Raw genomic sequence first — 26,878 nt, 5'->3', positions numbered from 1 at the left:
CATTTTTTTACTATTTTATGGACTCAAACTTAAATTCATGGAGTTTATTCTATAGATTGACATCTTAGAAAAAAGATTTGGTAAAATAAATTATATGTTGACGGATTACTTTTCACGCTATAAGCTCTAAACCAAGTAGACCCTGACGAAAAAATCCGGAAAAATCACATTTTGCTACAGTTTTCTGCCTAGATCTGTCAACAATGTTAGATATGATTTAAACATTAATTAATTGACGATTGATTAAATTCGAAATAGCTTCTGTCTCTAAATTTAAACCGGTTTTAGTAAAAGAAAAAGAAAAATTCGGGGGGGGGGGGGAACATAGAAGACATAAGGATACCTGAGATCCTGGTTAATCAGAAACTTCGTTTTTCATTTTTCTTTAACAGAATCGAGTTTCTCAACATTAATTATTTCTATCTCTCATAGAATACATATATTACCGTTCTAATTGCTTATTATTGCCATTGTTTACAACAGCGATGTAGAGCAACATCAATACCGGCTATCTAAAACGCTTTGTAAAAGTCGAACCAATATTGTAAAATCCGTATTATGACGTAGAGCGATACTCGGACTACTTTAAGATATCCAAAATCCTATTAAATCCTGAAGCATTTTTCACAGGTTTAGTTTTACTGTATAAAAATTAGCAAATTGTTGTTTTTATTTCTAAAAGAAAATAGAACATGCTAATCATAATGATTTATTTCGCATCTATTTATAAAGATCTGAATCGTTTGGTGATTTTTTTTCAGCAATAAACTTACTGGTAAATATGTTGGATTTGAATGCAGACAATCTAATCACGACTAAAGAAGCCCTGGCTCATCCGTATCTAGCCCAGTATGCCGATCCGACGGATGAACCCACAGCTGAGCTCTTCGATAAGTTCTTCAATGGATAAGAAACGTACTGTACGTGAATGGAAAGGTTGGGTTTACTACCACATGGTGAAAATTTATAATTTTTATAAAACTTGCTGTTTTATTTTTACAGCCGTGAGAAATAAACTAAAATCACTGATATATATTTACATCTACCAAGTATTATTTCATCTTTCCCTTACGGAAACTTATAGTTAATTCATTTAAACAATAAAATGCTTCCTTTGCTGATTCATTCGGGATATGAAGGTAGCGACATTGCAGAAAAATACATAACCTGCGTTAGTTGATACAAGTTGATACAGTTAAACAGGTGCTGCAAATAAGGTACCACTTGCTCGTAAAATACAAAGCAAGTTTTTTTGACAAGTATATTATACAAAGGCATACCGGTAGTTATACAATGTGTGTTTTAATTTTCTATTAGGCCTGATACTGATGGTTCTTGAGAATTTTACTTTGTACTTGAAACATCTCGGTGGTATAGATGATGATAACCCCGTCATCAGGTGGATCCTTCTTCCTCGGTTGTTTCGGCACTGTCCCCGAAAACCTCCAGAGGTGCGCCGACAGTGGTAAACAGCTCCCAGCCAGGGACCATCCAGCTATCCGCTTGTGTACCGATCCTACAACAACAATTGTCTCTCACTGTTACCCCCACTGTCCCTCTCTTCTTTTCTACAGCCATAGCGATGCTATTTCTGCATCTATGCTAAGTCGTCCTATGAGCTGTATTATCTCCAACCTAATGTCCCAGTATAATAATGACTCTCAGGGCAGGCCAGAAGGATTGCGAAACAAAGCCCCGCACTCAAACCTCCACTGGGAAACCCCATACTCTCCACCCTCTGTCCTGACAGTCTGCAACAAGCTCTTGATATTTTCCCATTTTCCGCCCATATTTGTCTTCCATTCTCTCCTCCCAAGAAACTGTCAGCTCCACTATTATGACCTGCCTACTTGACAACGTTCACAGCACCACGTAAGGTTGCTTGTTGGTGGATGCTATACCTCCGTTGAAAACTGCATTCTGGTCTTCAGGTCAGCTCGCATTTGCCAGTTTCCTGCTGTGCCAAGAATTCCTCTACCCTCCCAAGTTACAGCATTCTTCTCCCTGTCTCCTGTTCTAACAAACTTTAAGTTAATGAACTTAAGCCGCATGTCCTTTGGTGGTGGTCTCTTATAATATAACTGTCACATAATTATACATTTATGTACATATATTTACATTCAGAGAACGTTTCCCCTTATGTTTGCATTAAAATTCTGCGACGTTCAATTTCCTGTGAATATGCATATGCATAGCCTTTTAGTAAGTGCACAAATAAAATCGTCATAATTATATATCTACATCTACCAAATATTATTTCCTTTATTTCTTACAAAACTTATAGTTACGAGCACCATTTATCGATTGGTCGTAATCTACAGCGGCTGAAACTGACAATAAAGTGACAGGATTAAAATTGGCACGCCCTGTTTATCGATTAGTCGCAACTAGCTGCAATAATGTAGCCCATTGTAACGCTAAATATAAGAAGACTTCATAGGATCTCCGTAATGGTGCAAGTGCGGGTGTAATTCACTCCCGCAAAGAATTCGGCTCAAATCGTATATAAATGACAATAACATTTGCATTTCTTACCTTAGCTCAAACAATGTAGATGTGTATGGCATAAGTTAATCTAAAAATATCAAGTATAATTCATATATTGGTTATTTCTCGTGTATGTCAACACACAAGTTGAATTTGTCCGCCATGTTTACTGACCTTGACTGGTTTAAATTTTGGGACAGCCAATGAGAATTCAGGAGCGGATCCTGAACTGGATATAGGAATTTTTCCTATTCTACACATAATTAACGCGGTTACAAATGTGAATTTTCCATTATATACCAATTCCTTAAACGATGTTTAAGTCATAGAACGAGGTAAGATCGCTTATTTACACTGACATTCACGTTATCAAGCCAATCAAAACTCCAAGCGTAAATCCCATAAAATCACACAAGAACTGTCATGGCTTAGCCCCCCCCCCTTTTTTTGCCAAATTACACCTAACCATTAGGCACATAGCATCATAGAGGGGCCAGCCCCCCACTTTTTCTCACAGGAAATATAATTATTCCTAAAAAAGGTTGACATATGGAGAAGTTGGAGTCAAAAGCATACTAGCCCCCCACCCCCCCCCCCCCCCACCACGTATTAGGAATATACTGATTTGGTGGGTAAAATTTTTTTTGTGGGACTATAGTTATACCCCCCCCCCTCCCCCGATTTGGATTTTCATGATTTTGGGAAAAAGTTATTTTTTCAATATTTTTGAGGATTAGTCAAGCCACCCCCCCCCACTTTCAGTTTGCTTCCGACGCCAGTGTCCAGTAAACAACAGACATAAAAATCGGAGAGAGCTATTTTATTGCAGCTAGGTCGAAACCTACAGCGACTTACGAAAAATCACGAAATAATCATGATGATGTCAGACTCAAAGTCTCACAGGAGACGATTTGGTTGTTTTTTTAAGCTAACGTACTTATGTTCATTAACAGTAATTTTGTGGATTTTACTAACTTTTCGTAATCCATTTATTAAGTAGTTAGAAGAAATATGTTAATATAAACAATAAAATGCTTTCTTTGATGATTCATTCGGGATATGAAGATAGCGATCATTGCAGAAAAATTTACATAACCAGGTAGTTACGTAGGTAATCGATTTTTTCTTCAATGTGGCTACATTTATATCCGGAATGAATCACTAAAGAAGGCATTTCATTGTTTAAATGAATACATAAATATTAAACAGACTGTTAAAAGATTAAAGCTGTTTGGTTCGATTTCAAATCGAATTTCGTGTACGTTTGTAAGCGGTAGTTTTGCTGAATATTTGTATAATAATAAAAACGCAGTAGTTTTAACGGCCAAATAAACCATATTACAATGAGAAATGATATACAAAATGTCTTTACATACAAAGGTATCGCGTCATTTTGCCCCTTAACAAGATTTGTTCCCGACGTCGAGGCGGGTATGATAATATTTTGACGGAGACATTGATTCGTTATAAATAAAGAAAAAAAAATATTTTAAAAATGTTTTGGCAAATCAAAGATAGTTCTATATACATTTTCAAAACAATTTTACAATTCATGCATGATATGTGGGTTGATAAACCCAGTCAATACGGACATGAAACCAAATGGTTCCCATTCCTAAACTTACAAATGATGCATTTGGGTTTGATTTTTGTGTGTTCTCATAAAGACATTATTATATTTACCATGAAAGTTTCTAAGTTTTGAAAGAGATCGATTGTGCTGGTGTAAATAGATAAAAGTATAGAACTTTTTAAGATAATTTGTTTGAATGGAAAATTATTGATTATGTAAAATCGGATCAAGCAGCTTTAAAAAAAACGTTCAAATCTACTTTTAAAACCAATTTGATATGTACGTATGAAAAATAATCGTAAAATCAAATCCATTCGTTAATGAACCTTAAGAATTTTCTCAAATATCTCGACAATTTCTGTCTTAAATTTTTTTTGGACTATAAATATTTTTAGTCGCGGATTAAGCGAACCAAATATTAAGATATTAACATGGCGGTTTCCTGTATGTTTCATATCCATGACAAAGAGGTTACATGTATATACATGCATATAAAGAGACTAAAAAGCGAGATTACACCAATTCTTAATACAAAAACATTAATATAAATAAAATTATAAGCGTTTAATCCTTAAATAATAGAAATCTGTCAGTTAACTTGTATCAGACTGGGCAACATGTCTCTGAAATCTACATATGTCCTGATAATTGAGTAACTGACACACCGCTTGTTAGTTTACTTCATAAGGTACAATAGCTGTATATTACATGCAAACAATGCCTGAATGCCCTTTATCAATACACTAGCAATTGAATAAGATAAGATGATTTTTTTTTATTGAAAATAGCTTATTCATGCTATAAATGAATTTGTGAATTCATCAGTATACAGAAGGTAAAGATTAAAGAATGAAATTCAATATATACAGAAAAAGGCCACTTTTGTTTGATGATGAAGATAAGATTTTTACATTTGATGATGTCTACTTTAAATATTGGATTTTCTTTACATTGCCTTTGTTAAGCTCACACACAAATACATTGTCATATTTGTCCACACATAACCCATATGGATTCTCCAGATCACAGTTATCAATGTAACGGAAAAACTGTCCATTCCGATTCAGAATGTGAATACATTGGTTGTCTTTATCTGATGTTAGGATACGACTCTGACTGTCTGTTGTGATACCCCAAGGTCGAAATGGTTTGTTCTTGGTAACTGAGGGATGACCAGTGTATCTCCATCTGAGTTTCCCGTCCTGATTTACCACCACTACTGCACCAGCCCCATAGTCAGCTACACAGATGTCATTTTTTCTGTTCTTACTGATGTATTTTATTGAACCATTCCCTGAGTACAAAGGTTTACTTTCATTATCAAATTGAATTGTTTGTTTCTCTGTAGATCCCAAGTAACGAACAACTTTGGATTGAGTGTAATCATCACTGTACATGGTAACCAGGAGATCACCAGTAGAGGTGATGCACATCTTATTAGGCTTCCATCCCTGTAACCTGATTAACTCTTCTATCTGGCTTCTCTTTACTTTATACACTGCACTTGTTTCACTATCCGAGTACAGTAGATTCCCATTATTGTCTACAGCTATATCACTGGGCCAAGCACCTGATTTTTTATGGATTGTTTGAAGTGTTGAATCTTTGATATTGAGACATTTGATATCAGTACTCATTCCACTCGTCCATATCATGTCTTCATTTACACAGGTAACACTACGTAGGTTTCTATACCCAGTTTGTATTGTGGCAACAAGCTCCGGTTCATCTAGTAATTCTCTATCTGATGTGTAGGGTTGGTTTTGTAACAATATATGTTCTTCGGTATCAGTAGATAATGGGGTAATCTGTCCAAACAAACTATACAGCATCTCGCGGTCTATTGGTTTTGGAATGAATGTTGGCAGTGATACCTGAACCTTGGGTGGAAGCTTGCTAAACTCTCTGATCTTGGAGCTGTATTCAATGACAGGAGATACTTCAGTTGACTCCTCAATTTTCCTTAAGGCGTGCAGTGTTTCTTTTATGAGAGACTGTATCTGTTTGATTTCATTCAAATGTTTCTGTAAAAGTTCTTTGTGTTTTACTTTTATCTCGCTGATTTCAGTTTTCATTTTGTTGACAATGATGTCAATTTCTCTGTGCCATTGCTCCCCTTGTTTGGACATCGTTGCTGTAAGTTTCTCATATCCCCCATCAAGGCTGGCAAGCTGATTTTCTAAGTCGAATGCAATTTCTTCATATGTAGGGGAAATATGATTTCTAACTCTTTTGTATCCTTTTTAATATCATCTTTCTTAGCTTTGTAAACTTCTGTAACTTCTACAAAGTTATGTCCCTTGTGCTGTTTAGATGCCATGCAGGAAGAACAAACAAAGATATTGTTGCAATCCTCGCACTGGAATTCACATTTTTTGTGTGGATGTGTTTCACATTTCGAATGAATAAGGGTTGATCTTCGTTTCTGGAAAGGAACTATTTTATGTTTGTCATATTCATCTAATATATGATCTATTATACAGGGTTTACATAGGTTGACATGACAAAAGTCGCAGTAGCTGTGTATTATGGCGGTCTCACAAAGGTCACATCGGTACACATCTTGAGCACTAGAATGAGGATCCATATTTGTTCTATGAAAAAATAAATTTAAGACTTAAGATTGTTTATTGATAAAGATAAAAGATTTCACATATGTAGTCAGAGTGAATACTAGAAATTGATGTGGTTATTAAAACGAATTTTTGAATTTTTGTTTATGAATTCATCTACTACACCCCTTTCCGTACAGGAATCGGCGATTTAATCAATTTGTTTCTCATTTAGAACCATTTTAACAAGAGCTTGGACTTTGGGTAGTTGGTGTCAAACAGCAATGTGACGGAGGCCTGTCTATTTCATTGTAAGCTACTCAGCCATTGCTCTTTGAAATCATCAAGATTTGTCTTGCTTTTGAGTTAAGACTATGCAATGGTGAATATTTAACTCGAAACCAGCGTCATTTTTAGCAGGTTTGGTTCTATTTACAACAAATTGATAAAAATTGCCGACTCCTTATCTTTCCCCTTTAATCTTTTTTTCTTACTCAGTCGGACATTGATACAAATTATGGAGCACTTTTCAACACAGCTGTCTCACTTTATAAATCATTAATTTATAATAAATCAAGTTGACAAAGTTGCGTTTGATAAACTAGTTTACTAAACATTATATTATTCAAAACGAAAGTAGCTATAACATTTCTAATGTAGGAATTGGAACTAAATGCTAAATAGCTAGCAACTTATGTGTTGGTTAAAATGCAAATATAGATAGGTAACAAACCTTATTACCAAGAATTTACACAGTTAATAACTGTCTGTATGCTTTCCCAATGCAAAACATGACTGATCATGTTCTGGTGACCACCTGATCAGAAATGAAAAAAAAGAAATCAGAGTTATTTCCCTTTCGTCACTATCGCCTCTTGTCTGGCAGTTTGTAGCCCAATTGGCGGATCAAAGGGGAAGGGTGTACGGGGGGGGGGGGTGTTAAACCCCCCTTTCTTGGGGCCAATTGATTTTTTTTAACATGTAAATGCTTATTTAAGGCTCATTTATTTGCTTGTCCATTCTCCAAATAATACTGTAACAGTTATTTAAAGCAAATGCTTTAGGAATTGCTTATTTAAAACAACGGAGCTTAATATAAAACCATATACATGTTATTATTTTTTATTGAAATATAGTAGTCTTCTTCACATTTAGTGTTTATTTCAATGAGTAAGCATGTGTAAATTAAACATTTATTTAAAGTAGTATCGTCAAAAGACATATTTTAATTAATAGGCTCTATGTGTTTCTTTTTATTTCTTAGGAAAATCTATTGTAGTTTATAGAGTCCTGAACTGACAAGCCAGAAATCAACACTATCGAGTAATCACGTATGAATACATACACGCATTCGTTTTAACTTTAAAAGCTCCTTTTAGCATTGCTAAGCTAATTAAATGTCAGTTATACATTTAGTAGGTATAATTAAAAAAACGGCAATGATATCTATCTTCATACCCACAGGACTGGCCTTAATGTATAGGTTGACTCTGATGTTGAAATAGATATCGACGAGATAAATGGTTGTTAAATTAAACGCACGGAAGATGCTCAAAAAGTCTTCTTTGTTAACAAATAAAAGATTAAGGTGGTATGGGACACCTTCATATTATAGCGTACTTCCGATCGAAATAAACTATAAAATCAGGTATATTTTTATTACGTTTTCTTTTCCAAAAATTGTTACGAAGGAGCGTAGCACAATGATTAGAACGTTAACTACGAATGTAAGTCAGGAGTTCGAATCCCGCTTGGGCTTTTATAATATGTACCTTCCAAAAATTTAAAAACAAACATTTTGTTGGTCAAATATTGTAAACAACTTGTATACAACTTGGATATAATGGTGAAATCATAAACAATAAAAACAAGTCATGTACACTTATAAGGCTTGCATCTACAGTCTGATGGTGGTTGAAAAGGTTGAATATATTGAGATTGCTCAAGCATACAATTGACAGAGAAACACTGGTTAAAATATATATGGCTTTTATCAGACCTATACTGGAATATGGTGATGTTGTACAAATAGAAGCAGCCAGAATAATTACGGGGTTGAGAGTTAACCCTTCTAAAAGTATCTTATATCATGTTCATAGTGAACTTGGTTGGGAGACCCTACAATCTCGAAGGAATAAACATTAGCTTATTCTATTCTACAAAATAATTCATGGTTTAGCACCGCAGTACTTGTTAGACTTAATTCAACCATACTTTCCAACTGAACATGCATATAATCTTAAGTCTAATGGCACATTTTACTCTCTGCCCTTGTGTCGGACTACTTCTTATTACAATAGCTTTATTCCGTCTACAATTAAATTATGGAATAATCTTGATGCAGAAATAAAACTTTCATCATCTTTGTCTATTTTTAAGTCAAAACTCAAAAGCCAAAATATACCCAAAACCTACAAACACTACAGCTTCGGTAATAGGAAAGAAAATATCATTTTATGTCAATTACGGAATAAAGCTAGCAATTTAAATGCTCATTTATTTAAGGATTTTTTAATTGATGATAGTCGATGTACAAACTGTGGGTCTGAATCTGAAGGTAATATGCATTTTTTTTCTTGAATGTCCAAGATACATTCAACAAAGAGTTAAACTTTTTAATCAATTTAATGACATTAGAGAACCTTTTCATATTAACTATATTCTTTATGGTAGCTCTGACTTTTCATAGAACTTAAATTGTAAAATCGTTTCTTATGTTCACCGTTATATTATAGCTTCTAAGCGTTTTTTTACTTTTTTTAATTATTAGTTCTATTTTTAATTACTGTTTCTTTCAAATGGGCTGGACCATGAGAACTTTATACTATGTCTGTCTGTCGGTATGAATGAATGAGGTGATGGGTTTATAAATGTAGGAATGAATGTGTTCACGTATATGTTAAACAACAAATTAACTTACAATTTATAATTATATGACAAAAGCCAAGCCTATTATTTAATATCCAATTATACTTTGTCTTGTATACAAAAAATATCAATAATATATCACTCGGTAAACTGGCAAATAATACAATATACTATATGCTTTATTCTATGATTATTTCATAACACCACTTCTTGAGTTTGTATTTTGGAGAGGGTTTATATAGGCTTTGCCTGTTGTCTAATCCATTTGATTACTCAATAAAATATGTTTAAATTGTAATGTATATGTAAACTGTATTATGTTAAGAATTAAATTCAAATATAAAAAATGTGTCAGAAATATACACTTTGTTTATTGTCCAATTCTCTGACAGTTTATTACAACCGTCAATTAAAAAATCATTCATTCCTCTAAAGGAAGTATGTCAGCGTATATTATTGTAATGTATAATGAACGAACCCTAAGCCCAAAGGCTTCACAGGTATATAATAATAAATTTGATGGTTTGATTTGTAAATGACATATATAATATAAACTAGTCTATACTAAGGCATAATTGACATTAATATATCGTTATAAAATTTTGATTGCGTGGAATTTACTTTTAGTAATCGATTTTGTGAAAAAATTGCTTTGTCATATCGTAACAATACTGTTTTCGAGTATAGTAACTACGTAGAAATGTCCGATTTTTAATTTTTTTTTTGGATGTGGCACGTCATTTGTACCGAATTTCACTTGATTTCTTCTTCAAAAACACTGAGCCAATTTTAACCAAACTTGGCACAAGTACCATTCGGTGAAGGGAGTTCAAGTTTATTAAAGTGAAGTTACACGTTCTCCTTCAAGACAAAATAATAATGGATTGTTTAGATTTATTGACATTTTTCAAAACTCTTCTTCTTAAAAACCATTGTGTTAGAAAAGCTGAAACTTGCGTGGAAGCATCCTCAGGTAGTGTAGATTTAATTTTGTTCAAATCATGACCCCCAGGAATGCATGTAGGGTAGGGCCACAGTGCATGGGAATCAAAATTTTACATAAGAATTTAATAGAGAAACATTTTTGAAAATAAGGAAAATCTTTAAAATATCTTTGTGTGGTAGTATCATTTGCTAGTGTAGATTTAATTTTGTTCACATCATGATCCTCAGGGATAGGGTGGGGCCACGATGGGGGGGGGGGTCAAATTCTTACATATGAGTATACATGTATAGGAAAAATCTTTAAAAACCTTTTTTGCAAAATCAATCAGCCAGAACAGCTCTAGCTTGTGTGACAGCATCCTCAATCGGGTAGTGATCCTCGGGGGTAGGGTAGCGCAAGAATGGGATGTCAAATTTTCACATAGAAATAAACAGAGAAAAATCTTTGGAAAATTGTCTTTCCAAAAACCAATCAGCCAGTAAAGCTGTTACTTGTGTGAAAGATTCTCTTGTAAGATAGATTCAAGATTGTTAAAATCATGATATTCGGGTAAGGGCCATCTTGGAGGGGATGGGTCTTATTTTACATAAGAAAGAATTTTGAATTAATCTCAAAAACCCACATATACTGTCCAGAATGTTAATCGTGCAAATTTTGAATTTAAGAAATTAATCAATGGCACGGAAATGCCCATGCCATGTGCATGTAGTCTATTTTAAAAAAAAAACGTTTTTGCAAGAAGACATTTAATTTTGCAAGTTGTAAAAGTGCAATGTATTAAAAGGCATTAATTGGATGTGAAAGTATTGAAATAACCCAAAAGGTCCAGTGCCCGAAATGTCGTCCACAAATATAACGCCTGATTTTACCGTGTTGAAATTAATAAGTTTAAGACTATTTGGAAAGTCCCTCAGCGGCACCAAAATTTGAGTCCCGTGGGTGTTGGTGCATTTGGTCAAGTTTGGTGAGTATAAATAAAGCTTTCTTTGAATAACTATCATTGTAAAAAGTCGTTAATTGCTTTGTCACATATGTAATTATTGAAGAATTTAAGGAATCTCTAGGCCATGCCTATCTGTTTCACTGTTGATTTTGTCTATATATAATCAGTTCTATTCTCAGAAATGACGACGAAATTTGTGACATGTTTTAAAAGATCGATAACTTGCGTTAAATAAAATCTATCAACATTAAGTTGGTATTTTAAATCCAAGTCCAGGGCCAATATAAAACAATTTTCTTTTCAGTTACCTGTGTTGTTCACGCGTTTATGTAACATCTTAGTGCATCGATTAGAATTTAAAACTGTTTTTGTAAAATTTTCATTCTGGCAAATAAGTTTGAGCATTCAACGTTAGTTTGATAAACCAAATGATATATACCTGAAAGCTATCTATCAAAGGAGGATAAAATAACCTTTGTCGAATAAAGATTTACGATATATTGGATAATGTATGGACGACTGCTATGGCACGCCAAATTCACAAAGATATAATAATGAGCTAATTATAGTTTCACAGTCGATAAACTAGGTTTAGCGGTTGTAAACTATATAGTTTACAGACAGAAAACTACATGTAAAGTCAACGACGTTAATCTATCTTTCACATCTGTACACCTTGTTAACGCGTTAAAACTCAAATTAACACCGAAAACAACTATTTGCTATTCCAAAACAGTTTATCTGATAACGGTAGTTTAAATTCAAAATTGTGAAACTGTAGTTAAAAACACTTAACTACAGTTAACGAATGTAAATTATAGTTTACAGATGTGAATCTATATATTTATCAGCAAAACTCTAACCCCAATCATGTAAATTAAACCCACCTTGTAGTTGTAAAGTGAAACTACGGTTAGCTACATGTATAACTTCGATTAATGAGGGGAAATCGTGTCCCAATTAATCGTCTATTACAGATTTACGTGTTAAATCATTTGAAATGTATACATACCTTAAGAAACCAAAGTGAAACTATACGATGTCATGATTGAATTTAAGTACACTACAATGTACTTTCCCGAGACTGTCGGAAGTTGTCAACCAAAAGTTGCACTTACCGCCCTTTGAATAGGAAATCTTTTTTGATGGAATGTGTAAAAGTAGTCCGAAAGCGCGTGGAAAACACAATTGAACTAACGACAAAGTCGTAAATATTTTCATTCTCATGGAATGATCTTTAAAAAAATATTTATTTACAACTACATGTATTTTGATTACAATTATTATATTTCACAGCCAATAGAAAGCATTCAAAAATTTGGCCGTAAGTCGTAAGCCCAGCTGGACTGCGTTTTACAAAAGAACTTACGATAAAGTCGTAAATATTTTCAGTCTTATGGAATGCTCCTTGAGTATCAAAATTCATAATAAACCATTGATTACCCTTATTTTGATTTCTGTAATCATATTTTACAGCCATTAAATTCAAACATTTACATGTACATGTATTAGGTTTTGAAAAATAAGTATTCATTTATTTGGTCGTAAGTCGTAAGTCCCGTTGTAAAACGCAGCCAGCAGACAAAACATACAAAAATCGTTTTTAAGAACAAAAATTAAGTTTTAATACACGCTTCCTTTTTTGTATTCAATTGAAAATAGCACATCATTTGATCAGTTACATGACTGTATAAATAAATTAAAGACGTATCATCGGATATTCTATATACGTGTACCATGTAGTGTATACCAACGAATTCGAAATTTAACTGGTGTAAAAATATATGCATTTTCTCAAAAACTAAAAGCTAAATAAAATGAATAAATTGATAAATTAATAAATAACTATAGAATGAAGGAGCGACTCTTCAATTTTAGAGTTTTTCTCCTTTTTGAATTGCCGATGTTTTTGACCCGGGCACTTATTTTTGTAATAATAACAAAATTATGCATTCATTGATAAATCAAATACAGATTTATTAGCATTGAAATTCAATCCTTTTCTATGGGAAAATTAAAGTAACGAAATGCATGCTCAGACCTAGAGAGGGGATCGGGTCCAGACCCCCAATCTCCCCTCCCCCACCCCAACCCCGTCCTGGAAAATTCAAACTTATTTTAAAAGTACCGACGATACCCCCCCCCCGACAAACACATGGAACAACCCAACCCCCCCACCCCCCCGAAAAAATTCTAGATCCCCGTATGGAATGTTTATAAATTATCTATACAATAATGAACTCGTCGATAACAGCGCCTCGATCATTAATATTTTCATACAAAATATAAAACCCAAGGGCAAGTACTTATACATATAATACAATAAGGTTTTTTTTTAGCTGTTCAAAGTAGATAATTAAGACTTCTAGGAGCTGATTACACTAATGTTAATTATACTAATACTAACCCAACCTGTCTTTGATACTTCATGTAACAGTAGATATGTAACAAAGTTAGCTAAGGTTCCAGACGGTTCTGGTCCCAATTACATGTAACTATATAAGTGATTACAGAAGTCAACACTACAAACTCTTAGACTTGCATGGTTGATGGTATATAATTGCTTATTCACGGAGAAAGACCCTGAGGTTGATTTTCCAAATACAGCTTTAATACAACTTACTACTGGTTCTACCACAATCAAATATTCTTCCTAATATAAATAAACTACAGATGATATCGCATTGTTTCATATACGCCATTTGATAATCATCATCATAGTGTATGAATACGATACTGGCTGAGTTGAATGTAAATTCTTGCATTTTTAGTGGCGGGTGAACTCGTAGAGACAAGTTCATTTGGCGGAATCCGGGGATTACCACGAAGGAGGATTTCTCTAAAGTCTGTCTCAAAACTCGGGGGGGGGGGGGGGGGGTATCCATCCTCAGTGCTGGGGAGGATTCAGGGGTCACTTCATTGGTACATGAAGGACCGGCTTGACCCTTGGTGCCAAGGGCAAGCTTGGGGGGGGGGGGCTACCCCTGTGGGGTATGTTATCCCCATGTGGGATATACCAGGGGAGGCAGGTAAGAGTTAGGGCCCGAGTCAGAACTTGATTTCCTCTTTGGGTTGTGGCAGTCACTCTGGTGGGCACCTAGAGGACTGTTCCCACTACAGTCGCCTGTGGGGGTACTATCGCGCCAGTGACCAGGGGAGGTCACCCCTGTAGGTGGGTAGTATTCCTTGGGTTCCGCCGGTATGGGCTTGCTTTGTATAAATAGATTGTGACAAATTCGCCACTAAATGTTATTACTGTCTTATTATCGGAAATAAATTCTCTTGTTTATTTGCTTGTTGTTAATTCTAAAATTCGATGTATCTGGGATTAATTGTCTGTTATTGTAGTACGTACATGTAGAAGGCACAATAGTGAATTTTGACACAATTGCATGCAGTATGTACAATTCATGAACCGATGCATATTTTTTTTCAAAAGTCAAGCTGTTAATCATGCAGTGAAAATTTCATGTATCGTTCTAAAAATAAATTTTGTTATTATGAATGAATTTGAATGAATTATTCACTTTTATTCTAATTATGAGTTCCGCTTAAATTTTCCCACAAAATGCATCTCCACATGTACATATATATGCATGCAGGAACTTGGTCTACTGACGCTCTACCTGTACCATGTGTAACGGACATGAATTTAACGGGAAACACAAGATCATGTAGATGCTGCGTCGAACACCCCTGTCGCCTGTACAGAGTGCAGAGTATGTATAGTGTCAACTCCGCATCATCTAGTTAGTACCTGGTTCATTACAAATGAACAAAAATCTGTGGATGACTGTGTAGCTAGTAGATGGCAATTTTAAAACTCTAAAAAACGAAGTTAATTTTATTTGTATCTACGTTAGCTATAAGATAATGCATGTATCTATGCTTTGTGTGATAACAATCCGAAATATCACTATAAAAAAAATCTGTGGATGACTGTGTAGCTAGTAGATGGCAATTTGAAAACTAAAAAACAAGGTTAACTCTATTTGTATCTCCGTTAGCTATGGGATAACAATCCGAAATATCACTAGCAAACACGTGAATGTGAAAGGAAGTCGACCAATAAAATTCAAAATAAAAACCTTCAATAATCTTGAGAAAGAAATATGAAAGGGATGTTTAGGAATCATTCTTTGAGTATTATGAGGTTATAATTTCGACCAGGGCGTGCTCAAATTCAATAACGCCCGAAGGACTTTATGATAGATTTGAACATGCCCCAACCGAACTTATCATCTCATAATATTCTCAAAGTGTTAGACTAAGTGTTATCACAGACGAAGACACTGAAAAATGTAAATACATGCATGTACGTATAGATAGGTAGAGCATCACTGCTTGAATAACAAAACCAGAGAAAAAAACAAGAATAGTGCACGCATAAGATCATAAACTTTGGACATCAACTGTACGCGTCGTTCGATTATAGGAAAAATCAAGAGAGCAATATCAACATGGCGTTAAAAATACGAATATTGACCCTTCTAAGCATTATTCAAAGTACTGAAGTACTGATGGGAGTTGATTTTATCGATTATCATTTATTTTAAAATCAACGATATGGGATTTTGCATGGCAAATAGTATCAGTAATCGAAATATTTCTGAGAAATAGTATGGAACCAAATGCTCGGCTGTCTCCGTTTATCTCCAACAAGCAAGAGAGACTCTATGTTTTGTCGGATATTAACGGAGACAGCCCATCGTCTGGTTGAATGAGACTATACAGCGGAGGAATACATATGACTTCAAAAAGTATCTTAACTGTTTGTGCCATTTAAAATCTCACAATGTTTAAATAAGTTTTTCTGAAAAACAATGTTTCAGAATACATTGCATCGAATTTATCGATTATTTTGAAGAACTAAGTGTTGTTAGCGGTATTGATTTGTGCTTAGGTCCAAACACTGTTTCACTTTCGGTTTGCTCGAGTAAGTGCATAGGAGATTTGATTAAAATCAACTCCCAAAAATTGAAAAATAAAATTTTAGCTTTTGAGCTTAAATCGTGTCTAAGTCCCTGAAAAAAATAAATAGGAATATATTTTAAAATCTTCTTCTCAAAACCATATGCATTCATCAAGAAAAAGGTGTAACTTAAGTGAAAACAACCTCAGATAGCATACTAGATAGTGTACATTTATATTTGTCAAAATCACGATCTTTGCAGGTGGGGTGGGGTTTCATACCAATTTTTTACATACTCCCAAAAAAGTGGGGGGCTAACTCCATAATAATTCACTTCTTTATATGTAAATTTAAAAGTTTAGTTGCTGCAAAAAAAAGAGGGGGGGGGGGGCCAAGCTCGCCCTGACCCCCCCCCCCTCCTGAATGTGGGACGGTTCGCCCATAAAGACGTTTCGCGCTGAGACGTTTCGCCCCGAGATGTTTCGCGCCTATTAATCATGTAGTAACAGTAAATTGATATCAGCGTGGAGAGCCTCCAAATGAGTTATAACACCTTAGGGTAATTAGAAATTTGATGAGACACTTTATTATGATTGCTTTATCTAGATGTTGTGCGGCTTTTAATTATGTGGTAACAGTAAATCGATATTAGTATGGAAAAAAATGTTCAAAGTGCTGTAATTTTGGGACCAAAACAACGCACTTTGAAAAAAAATATTTTTTTTTCAAAGTACGTTGATATCGTTGATATTTACGCACTTTGAAAAAAAAAGTTCATGGTTTAGTGTAAATGAACGAACATGAAACCAAATGGTTCCCTTTCCTTAACATACCCATGATGCATTTAGGTTGGATTTTTGTGTGTTCTCATGAAGACATTATTTTCATTTACCATGAAAGTTTCTAAGTTTGGAGATAGATCGATTGTGCTGGTATGAATAGATAAAAGTGTGTAACTTTTAAGATAATTTGTTTCCATGGAAAATAATTGTTTATGTAAAATAGGACCAAGAGTTTTAACGAAACGTTCAAACTTAATTACTTACCCAATTTGATTCGTACTTATAGAAAATAATCGTTAAATCAAATTCATTCGTTAATGAAAGAATTTTCTCGCAAATTGTCTGGCACTACATATTTTTAATCACGAAATGAACTTAAAAACATGTTAATATGACTGTTCCGTGTATGTTTCATATTCTCGACAAAGAGGTAACTTAAGCATTGAATCATTATTTTTCTCATATTGTCACTGCAACCAGAGACATAAATAACATACATGTATATATGTCTCTGCTGCAACGGAGTGTGCATACAAAATGAACAACGCGCGCTAGCGCGTTATGAAAATTTGTTTGCACAGACCGTTGCAGTTTTGGGGTTTTTTTGAAACCTTTTTTCCATTTCCGCAATTATGAATTATTTTTTAAAATCTCTGCCTTGTTCTACAAGTAATGCGCCATTAACGGAAGGGCGATTTGAACAGCCGAAGTATGGTGACGAAAATAGTGCACAAAGCTATACAATCTAACTACACAATCTTATTTTCCATTCTGTTAACCGATGGATGTAACCTTTGGTATGATAATTAATTAATGAATTGGATTCATTTAGCTGTTAACAAATATTTAAATCAATGAATTGTTTATCAGCGGTTTACAGTTGCGAGTGGAGTCTTCGAGAAATAGCAAAAGGATATCGTATTCATATGCACCAGATTCAGTGATTGGGTGTTCTATGTTATTCGTAAGTAAATGGGAGGAACGATAGTGAATGTAAGCACATTTAATGACAAAAAGGCGACGATACAGAAATTCGTAGTACAGAAACATCAATATGAATATAAATATGAGCACTGAATGCCTAAATGATAGCAATATGTTAGTTTTATAAAACTTGTATAGGACTGAGCAACATGTCTTTGAAATCTACTTCTGTCCTGATAATTGAGTAACTGACACACCGCTTCTTAGTTTACTTCATAAGGTGCAACAGCTGTATATTACATGCAAATAATGCTGAAATGCCCTTTTTCCAAATACTAGTAATGGTATAAGATTATAGAATTTTTTTTATTGAAAATAGCTTATTAAAGTTATAAATGAATAGAATATGTCATTTCATCAATATAGGGAAGGTAAAGTTTCAAGAATGAAATTCAATATATAGAAAAAAGGCCACTTTTGTGTGATGAAAATCATATTTTTAAATTTGATGATGTCTACTTTAAATATTTGAATTTCTTTACATTTCCTTTGTAAACCTCACACACAAATAAATTGTCATTATTGTCCACACATAACCCAAATGGATCCTCCAGATCACAGTTATCAATGTAACGAAGAAACTGTCCATTCTGATCCAGAATGTGGATACAATGGTTGTCACTATCTGCTGTCAGGATATGACTCTTACTGTCCGTTGTGATACCCCAAGGTGTAAATGGTTTGTTCTTGATAACTGAGAGATGACCGGTGTATCTCCATCTGAGTTTCCCGTCCTGATTTACCACCACTACTGCACAAGCCCCATGGTCAGCTACACAGATGTCATGGTTTCTGTTCTCAGATATGTATTTTATTGAACCATTCTCTGAGTACAAAGGTTTACTTTCATTATCAAATTGAATTGTTTGTTTCTCTGTAGATCCCGAGTAATGGACAACTTTGGATTGAGTTTTATCATCACTGTACATGATAACCAGGAGATCACCAGTAGAGGTAATACACAGGTTAAAGGGCCTCCATCCCTTTAATCTGATTAAGTCTTCTGTCTGGCTTTTCTTTACTTTATACACCGTTCTTGTTGTACTATCTGAGTAAAGAAGATTCCCATCACTGTCTACAGCTATATCATTGGGCCTAGCACCTGATTCTGTAAGGATTGTGTGGAGTGTTGAACCTTTGATATTGAAGCATTTGATATCTTTGGCCTCTCCACTCGTCCATATCATGTCTTCATTTATACAGGTAACACTACGTAGATAGTCATACCCAGTCTGTATTGTGGCAACAAGCTCAGGTTCGTCCAGTAGTTCTCTATCTGGTGTGTAGGGTTGGTTTTGTAACAATATTTGTTCTTCTGTAGCAGTAGATAATGGGGTGATGTGTCCAAACAAACTATACAGCTTCTCACTGTCTATTGGTTTTGGAATGAATGTTGGCAGTGATACCTGAACCTTGGGTGGAAGCTTGCTAAACTCTCTGATCTTAGAGCTGTATTCAATGGTTGTAAATACTTCAGTGGACTCCTCAATTTTCATTAAAGCATGCAATGTTTCCTTTATGAGAGACTGTATCTGTTTAATTTCATTCAAATGTTTCTGTAAAAGTTCTTTGTGTTTCACTTTTATCTCGCTGATTTCAGTTTTCATTTTGTTGACAATGATGTCTATTTCTCTGTGCCATTGCTCTCCTTGTTTGGACATTGTTGTTGTAAGTTTATCATATCCCCCATCTAGGTTGGCAAGCTGATTTTCTAAGTCGAGTGCAATTTCTTCATATGTAGGGGAAATATGATTTTCTAATTCTTTTGTATCTTTTTTAATATCATTTTTCTTAGCTATGTAAACTTCTGTAACTTCTACGAAGTTATGTCCCTTGTGCTGTTTAGATGCCATGCAGGAAGAACAAACAAACATATTGTTGCAATCCTCGCACTGGAATTTACAATTTTTGCGTAAATGTGTTTCACATTTCGGATAAATGAGGGTTGATCTTCGTTTCTGGAAAGGAACTATTTAATGTTTGTCATATTCATCTGAGATGTGTTTGCCGATACATGACGTGCATAGGTTGACATGACAAACGTCACAGTAGCTCTGTACTATGGTCTCACAAAGGTCACATCGGTGCACATCCTGGGCACTAGACTGAGGATCCATGGTTGTTCTATGAAAAAATAAATTAAGGGCTTAAGATTGTTCATTGATAAAGATAAAAAGTTTCATATATGTAGTCAGAGTAAATACTAGTAATTGATTTAGTTGTTAAAACGAATTTTTGGAATTTTTTTTAATTTATCTACCACACCCCTTTCCACACAGGAGTCGTCGATTTTATCCATTTGTTTCTCATTTAGAACCATTTTAACAAGAGCTTGGACTATGTGTAGTTGGTGTCAAACAGCAATGTGACGTAGGCCTGTCTATTTAATTGTTGGCCACTCAACCATTGCTCTTTGAAATCAACAAGATTTGTCTGGCTTATGAGCTATATTTCACTTGAAACCGGCGTCATGTTAAACTTGTTTTGACGCAAGAAATATTTACAGTTACTGTAATGTCCTACTTAAAGTCCAAGGCCTTTTTTAAATGGCTCTACATACAACAAATTGATATCGTTAAAAATCGCCGAATCCTGCGCTTTCCCTTTTTTTTTTCAGTCGGACATTGATACAAAATATGGAACACTTTTCAGCACAACTGTCTTATTTTATTAATCATTAGTTTAAAATAAATCAAGTTGACACAGTTGCGTTTGATAAACTATAGTTTACTAATCAATATATTATTCAAAACGAAAGTAGCTATAAACTTTCTAATGTAGGAATTAAATGTTTTAATTCCCATAGCTAGCAACTTATGTGTTGGTTAAAATGCAATTATAAATAACAAACCTTGTTAGCGAGAAATTACACAATTTCTAACTGTTTGTATCAGTGTATGCGTTCCCAAAACATGGCTGATCTTTTTCTGGTAACCACCTGATCAAATGAAAAAATCAATGAAAGAAAGAAATTAGAGTTATTTCCCTTTCATCACTATCGCCCGTTGTATGGCAGTTTGTAGCCCCATTGGTGGATCAAGAGGGGGGTGTACGGGGGTTAGACCCCCTTTCTCTTCCTATCCCCTACCAATATTTTTGAATGAAATATAGCAATCTTCTTTAGCACTAGGTGTTTATTTCTATGAGTAAGCATGTGAAAATTTATTTTAAGCAGTATCGTCAAATGACAGATTTTAATTAATATGCTCTACGTTTTTAATTTTTATTTCTTAAGAAAATCGATTGTAGTTTATAGAGTTTTGAACTGACAAGCCAGAAATCTACACGATTGAGTAATCGCGTACATGCACGCATTCGTTTTAACTTTAAAAGCTCCTAGCTTTAGATGCATTGTAAAGCTAATTAAATGTCAGTCATAGTTTAAGTAGCTATAATAAAAATATATAGCTATCTTCATACCCACATGAAACACTAAAAATAAACATTTTATTGTTTAAATGTTTTAAAGAATTGGAAATTCTAGATCTGTTACAAGAATACCGTGAAAATGCTTTACATGTAAACCATAACAGAAATGTAAAACTTTTCAAAACTTTCACGAATATGATTTTGAATCTGCACCAGTGCTGGACGGTAATTGCATAAACGAACTATATTACACATGTACCATCAATTAATATAGCAAAAAGATCATATCTGATCATTTACATCTTTATTTAACAGGGCAGTTGATAGACTATCAAAATCAAAATTATATCTAGAATTATTAAAACTTTAAAGAGATACATGTAAAAAACATGTAAAATCTATAAAATTGCATGTATATGTATTATAATAGCTTTTTTGTTTCCTAGGTGACCTAAATGTATATCGGAAAATGTTAAAAAATCCTCTATTTTGATAAATAAAATTAAGGTTATGGTGTTATGGGACACCTTCATAATGTGTGTATATATATGAATATATATATATATATATATATATATATATATATATATATATATATATATATATATATATATATATATATATATATATATATATATATATATATATATATATATATATATATATAAATGTAGAGTCCCTGTCACACCAAGTTGCGTCCCAACGGCGTGTTCACGGCGTTGTTAAATTCATGGAATCGCCTTAGGATCGCAAGGAAAATTCAGGAATCTGTATAGTTTTATTTGAAAATGTTACGAGTGAAGATGTCACGGCGCCCTGACGGCGACCGAGGCGTTCGTGCGGAGCTCCCACGGCGTGTAAATGCGTTTCCACAGAGTTCTACTTGGCGATTGACTGCGCTCTTGCTGAGTCTCCGCCGAGCGCTCATGAAGTGCTAGAAGTTTTTACCGCGCGTCCACGGCGTGCTCTGCGCGCTGACTGCGTGCACAAGAATTTCTTCACTTCTTGGTAGGTTAATATTAAGTTGTACAATTGTGTGGGGAACGAACAAGAATTTACAACTAGTAAATACATGTTTTGTTTTTATGAAAAAGTTCATTGTAATTGAAACGTAACTACATTGTACATCTAAACAATTTGTGAAGGACTAGGACAAAACTCTTAGTAGTCAGGTCTACAAAAAATGATCCGTTATTAGTTGTTAGAAAACATAGAAAAGATGTGAAAACATCTGAACCAAATGGCATGAATTCAATCTACGTCCATTGATAGGTATTGGAATATTAGCAAATGGTAAATTTACATAGTCATCTACATCCAGTTTGATAATTACTACATCGCTTGGTATTGTACAACAGCCATTGTTCGAGTTTTCGTGGTCTTGATGACAACGCACTAGAAACACCATGGGAGCGCGATATAAACGCTGATGAAACGTCACGAGAGCGCGATGAACGCGCTCAACAGCTCTTTGGGGTCGCTGTGTGAACGTAGGCAAATGAAAAACGCTGTGGATGCGCAGTGAGAGCGCGATAGAGACGCAGTGAGATCCCATAGGACTCCGTGAGGTCTCCGTGAGAGCGCATTTGACTTATCACTGCGTCTACACTGCGATTAGCTGCGTTCCTTGATCGCGACAACGGAGCTCTCTTGCTGTTAGAGACTTTACGACGCTGTCACGGCGACCTCACTACGCTTCCACGGTGTGTTTATCAGAACGCAGAGCCACGGCGCGTACTTTGTGCATGTTCAAAGTGCGCGCCGTCGCATGGCGTTCTAAAATACTCAAGGCGATCTCACCGCACCGGACGAAGATGCCGTTGCGTTGTTATGGCGCTGTAGGAGACTCTACTGCGTTCACCTTGGAGTTTTGCATTATTTAAGGACGCAGCGGGATCGCCGTGATAGAGAACGAAGCTCCGGTGTGACAGGGGTTTTTACCAAACAGCGTAGCACAATGGGTTAGAATGTTAACTACGAATGTAAGTCAAGAGTTCAAATCCCGCTGGGGCTTTTTTTTATGTGTACCTTTCCAAAAATTTAAAAACAAAACTTTTTTGGGGCAAATATTGTGAAATTTGAAAATTCTAAGTCGGTGAAAGTAATACTGACAGGTGTTCCGTTCCACCTAACTAGCACTGAATCTATGATAGCTAGGGCAATTGGGTAAATGGTACCGGAGTACATGCATATGACATAGATCCATGGAAGGTATATGTAAACTGTATTATGTAAAGAACTAAATTCAAATATAAAAACCATATTGCTCTATGTGTCAAAAATAAACATTTTGTTTATTGTCCAATCCTTTCACAGATTATTAGAATCGTCAATTAAAAAATCATTCATTCCTCTAAGGAAGTATGTCAGCGTATATTATTGTAACGTATAATGAACGAACTCTTATCCCAAAGGCTTTACAGGTAAATAATAACAAATATTATGGTTTGATTTGTAAATGATATATCTAATATAACGTAGCCTATACTAAGGCATAATTGAGATGAATATTTCATTAGAAAAGTTTGATTGCGTGAAATTTACTTTTAATAATCGATTTTGTGAGAAAATATTATAATATTGCTTTGTCATATCTTCACAATACTGTTTTCGAGTAAAGGAACTACGTGGAAATGTCCGATTTTTTTTAAAATATAGATGATGTATCATTAGAGTTAATCGTTGTGGCATATCATTTGTACCAAATTTGACTTGATTTCTTCTTCAGAAACACTGAGCCAATTTTAACGAAAATTGGCACAAGTATCATTCGGTGAAGGGAGTTCAAGTTTATTAAATTGAAGTAACACGTCCTTCTTCAAGGGAAAATGATAATGGATTATTCAGATTTGTTGATATTTTTCAAAACTCTTCCTCTAGAAAAGCTAAAACTTGCGTGGAAGCGTCCTCAGTTAGTGTAGACTTATGTTTGTTCAAATCATGACCCCCAGGAATGCATGTAGGGTAGGGCCACAATATTAATGCATGGGGATCAAAATTTTACATAAGAATATAATAGAGAATTTTTTTTGAAAATAAGGAAAGTCTTCAAAATATCTTTGTGTGGTAGTATCATTTCCTAGTGTAGATTTAAGTTTGTTCACATCATGATCCTCAGGGGTAGGGTGAGGCCACGATGTGGGGGGGGGGGCGGGGATGTCAAATTCTTACAAATGAGTATACATGTATAGGAAAAATCTTTAAAACACTTTATTGCAAAATCAATCAGCCAGAACAGCTGTAGCTTGTGTGACAGCATCCTCATTCGGGTAGTGATCCCAGGGGGTAGGGTAGCGCAACAATGGGATGTCAAATTTTCACATAGAAATAAACAGAAAAATCTTTGGAAAATTGTCTTTTCAAAAACCAATCAGCCAGAAAATCTGTAACTTGTGTGAAAGACTCTCTTGTAAGACAGATTCAAGATTGTTAAAATCATGATATTCGGGTAAGGGCCATATTGGAGGGGATGAGTCTAATTTTACATAAGAAAGAATGTTGAATTAATCTCAAAAACCCGTATACTGTCCGGGATGTAAATCGTGCAGGTTTTAAATTTTAGAAATTTAATCAATGGCACGGAAATGTCACGGAAATGTCATGTACATGTAGTCTATTTTTAAAAACGTTTGTGCAAGAAGACATTTAATTTTGCAAGCTGTAAAAGAGCAATGAATCAAAAAGGCACTAATTGGATGTGAAAGTATTTAAATAACCCAAACGTCCAGTGTCCTAAATGTTGTCCGCAAATATAAAGCCTGATTTTTACAGTGTTGAAATTAATAAGTTTAAGACTATTTTGAAAGTCCCTCAGCGGTACCAAAATTTGAGTCCCCTTGGAGTGGGTGCATAAAGTCATGTATGGTGAGTATAAAATTAATAAACCTTTTTTTAAATAACTATTATTGTGTAAAGTCGTTGATTGCTTTGTCACATATGTATTTATTGAAGAATTTAAGGTATTTCTGGAATATCCCAATCTGTTTCACCGTTGATTTTGTCTATATATAGACAGTTTCTATTCTCAGAAATGACGACAAAATTTGTGACATGTTTTAAAAGGTCGATAACTTGCGTTAAATAAAATCAATCACCATTAAGTTTGTATTTTAAGGTAGTCCATCCATAACTAAGGTGAATTTAACAATTTTGATTGATCTATACTACATCAAATACATATATTGAAGCTATTATGAGGCTGACATAAACCAAACTTGGGTGTATGTATGTAGTCAATTAAATGAACTTTTTACACTTAAAACTTTTTTAAAGAGTTGTCTTCCCTTTAGGAAAATTTAAAAAATCATTTTCTGAAAATATGTATGGTAAGCTATAAATTATTTTAGCATATTCGACGACGGAGAAAGCTTTTGCAACATTTTACCAAGAGAAATATGAAAAAATTACGTGTACTAAAGAATTATTTTTAAAAATGCATTTTTCCCATAGACTTCAATGTTAACTTCAACATATGATAAATTTATCGAAATTCATTTTTTTTTTAAATTTTAAAGGTGAAACTTTATTACTTAATAAACCCCTTAAAATCACACTAAGATGTTAGTGATCAAACTTGCAATCTATTAGATATGAAATATGATAGTTATGGATGGACTACCTTAAATCCAAGTCCAGGGCCAATATAAAACAATTTTCTTTTCAGTTACCTGTGTTGTTCACGCGTTTATGTAACATCTTAGTGCATCGATTAGAATTTAAAACTGTTTTTGTAAAATTTTCATTCTGGCAAATAAGTTTGAGCATTCAAAGTTAGTTTGATAAACCAAATGATATATACATGAAAGTTATCTATCAAAGGAGGATAAAATAACCTTTGTCGAATAAAGATTTACGATATATTGGATAATGTATGGACGACTGCTATGGCACGCCAAATTCACAAAGATATAATAATGAGCTAATTATAGTTTCACAGTCGATAAACTAGGTTTAGCAGTTGTAAACTATATAGTTTACGGACAGAAAACTACATGTAAAGTCAACGACGTTAATCTAACTTTCACATTTGTACACCTTGTTAACGCGTTAAAACTCTTAATTAACACCGAAAACAACTATTTGCTATTCCAAAACATAGTTTATCTGATAACTGTAGTTTAAATTCAAAATTGTGAAACTGCAGTTAACAACTCTTCACTATAGTTAACGAATGTAAATTATAGTTTACAAATGTGAATCTATACATGTAAGTTAAACCCACCTTGTAAAGTGAAACTACGGTTAGTCACATGTATAACTTCGATTAATGAGGGGAAAGCGTGTCCCAATTAATCGTCTTTTACAGATTTACGTTTTAAATCATTTGAAATGTATACAAACCTTAAGAAGAAATATCTAATAAACCAAAGTGAAACTATACGATGTAATGATTGAATTTAAGTACACTACAATGTACTTTCCCGAGACTGTCGGAAGTTGTCAACCAAAAGTTGCGCTTACCG

At 34.3% G+C, this 26,878-nt stretch overlaps 2 protein-coding genes across 6 annotated transcripts in view; both read right to left on the bottom strand.

The window, feature by feature from the left end:
• The window catches only part of LOC105336200 (uncharacterized), a 55,906-nt gene extending 29,028 nt beyond the window's left edge, over positions 1–26,878 (bottom strand). Inside the window, exons 1-3 of one of the 4 annotated variants that reach the window (XM_066081649.1) lie at positions 26,757–26,872; positions 20,899–20,985; positions 18,074–20,171 (exon numbers count right to left, since the gene is read on the bottom strand). In XM_066081649.1, coding sequence (XP_065937721.1) covers positions 18,503–19,921 — 1,419 coding nt within the window. In that variant the 5' untranslated portion in view covers positions 19,922–20,171; positions 20,899–20,985; positions 26,757–26,872 and the 3' untranslated portion in view covers positions 18,074–18,502. Of the gene's footprint in view, positions 1–12,435; positions 12,488–18,073; positions 20,172–20,898; positions 20,986–26,756 lie in introns of those variants that run through there. The other 3 variants (XM_066081651.1, XM_066081653.1, XM_066081652.1) reach the window with 3 other exon arrangements.
• Positions 4,691–7,440, bottom strand: LOC136274563 (uncharacterized). Of its 2 annotated transcripts, none has more exons than XM_066081647.1 (2): positions 7,346–7,440; positions 4,691–6,654 (listed from the first exon to the last, which is right to left on the bottom strand). In XM_066081647.1, the coding sequence occupies exon 2, from the start codon at positions 6,187–6,189 to the stop codon at positions 4,984–4,986; it is 1,206 nt and encodes a 401-aa protein (XP_065937719.1). In that variant the 5' UTR covers positions 6,190–6,654; positions 7,346–7,440; the 3' UTR covers positions 4,691–4,983. The 2 variants fall into 2 exon arrangements, with proteins under 2 accessions (XP_065937719.1, XP_065937720.1); XM_066081648.1 differs by having other exon boundaries at positions 7,354–7,435.

The sequence above is a fragment of the Magallana gigas genome, chromosome 4, assembly GCF_963853765.1.
Source record: "Magallana gigas chromosome 4, xbMagGiga1.1, whole genome shotgun sequence".
Lineage (NCBI taxonomy): Eukaryota > Metazoa > Mollusca > Bivalvia > Ostreida > Ostreidae > Magallana > Magallana gigas.
Note: the sequence above shows the minus strand (reverse complement) of the source record. Positions and strands in the feature narration are given on the sequence as shown.

Excerpts from the sequence above, each read along its gene's own strand:
- LOC136274563 (XM_066081647.1), bottom strand. The coding sequence starts at position 6,189 with ATGTCCAAACAAGGGGAGCAATGGCACAGAGAAATTGACATCATTGTC.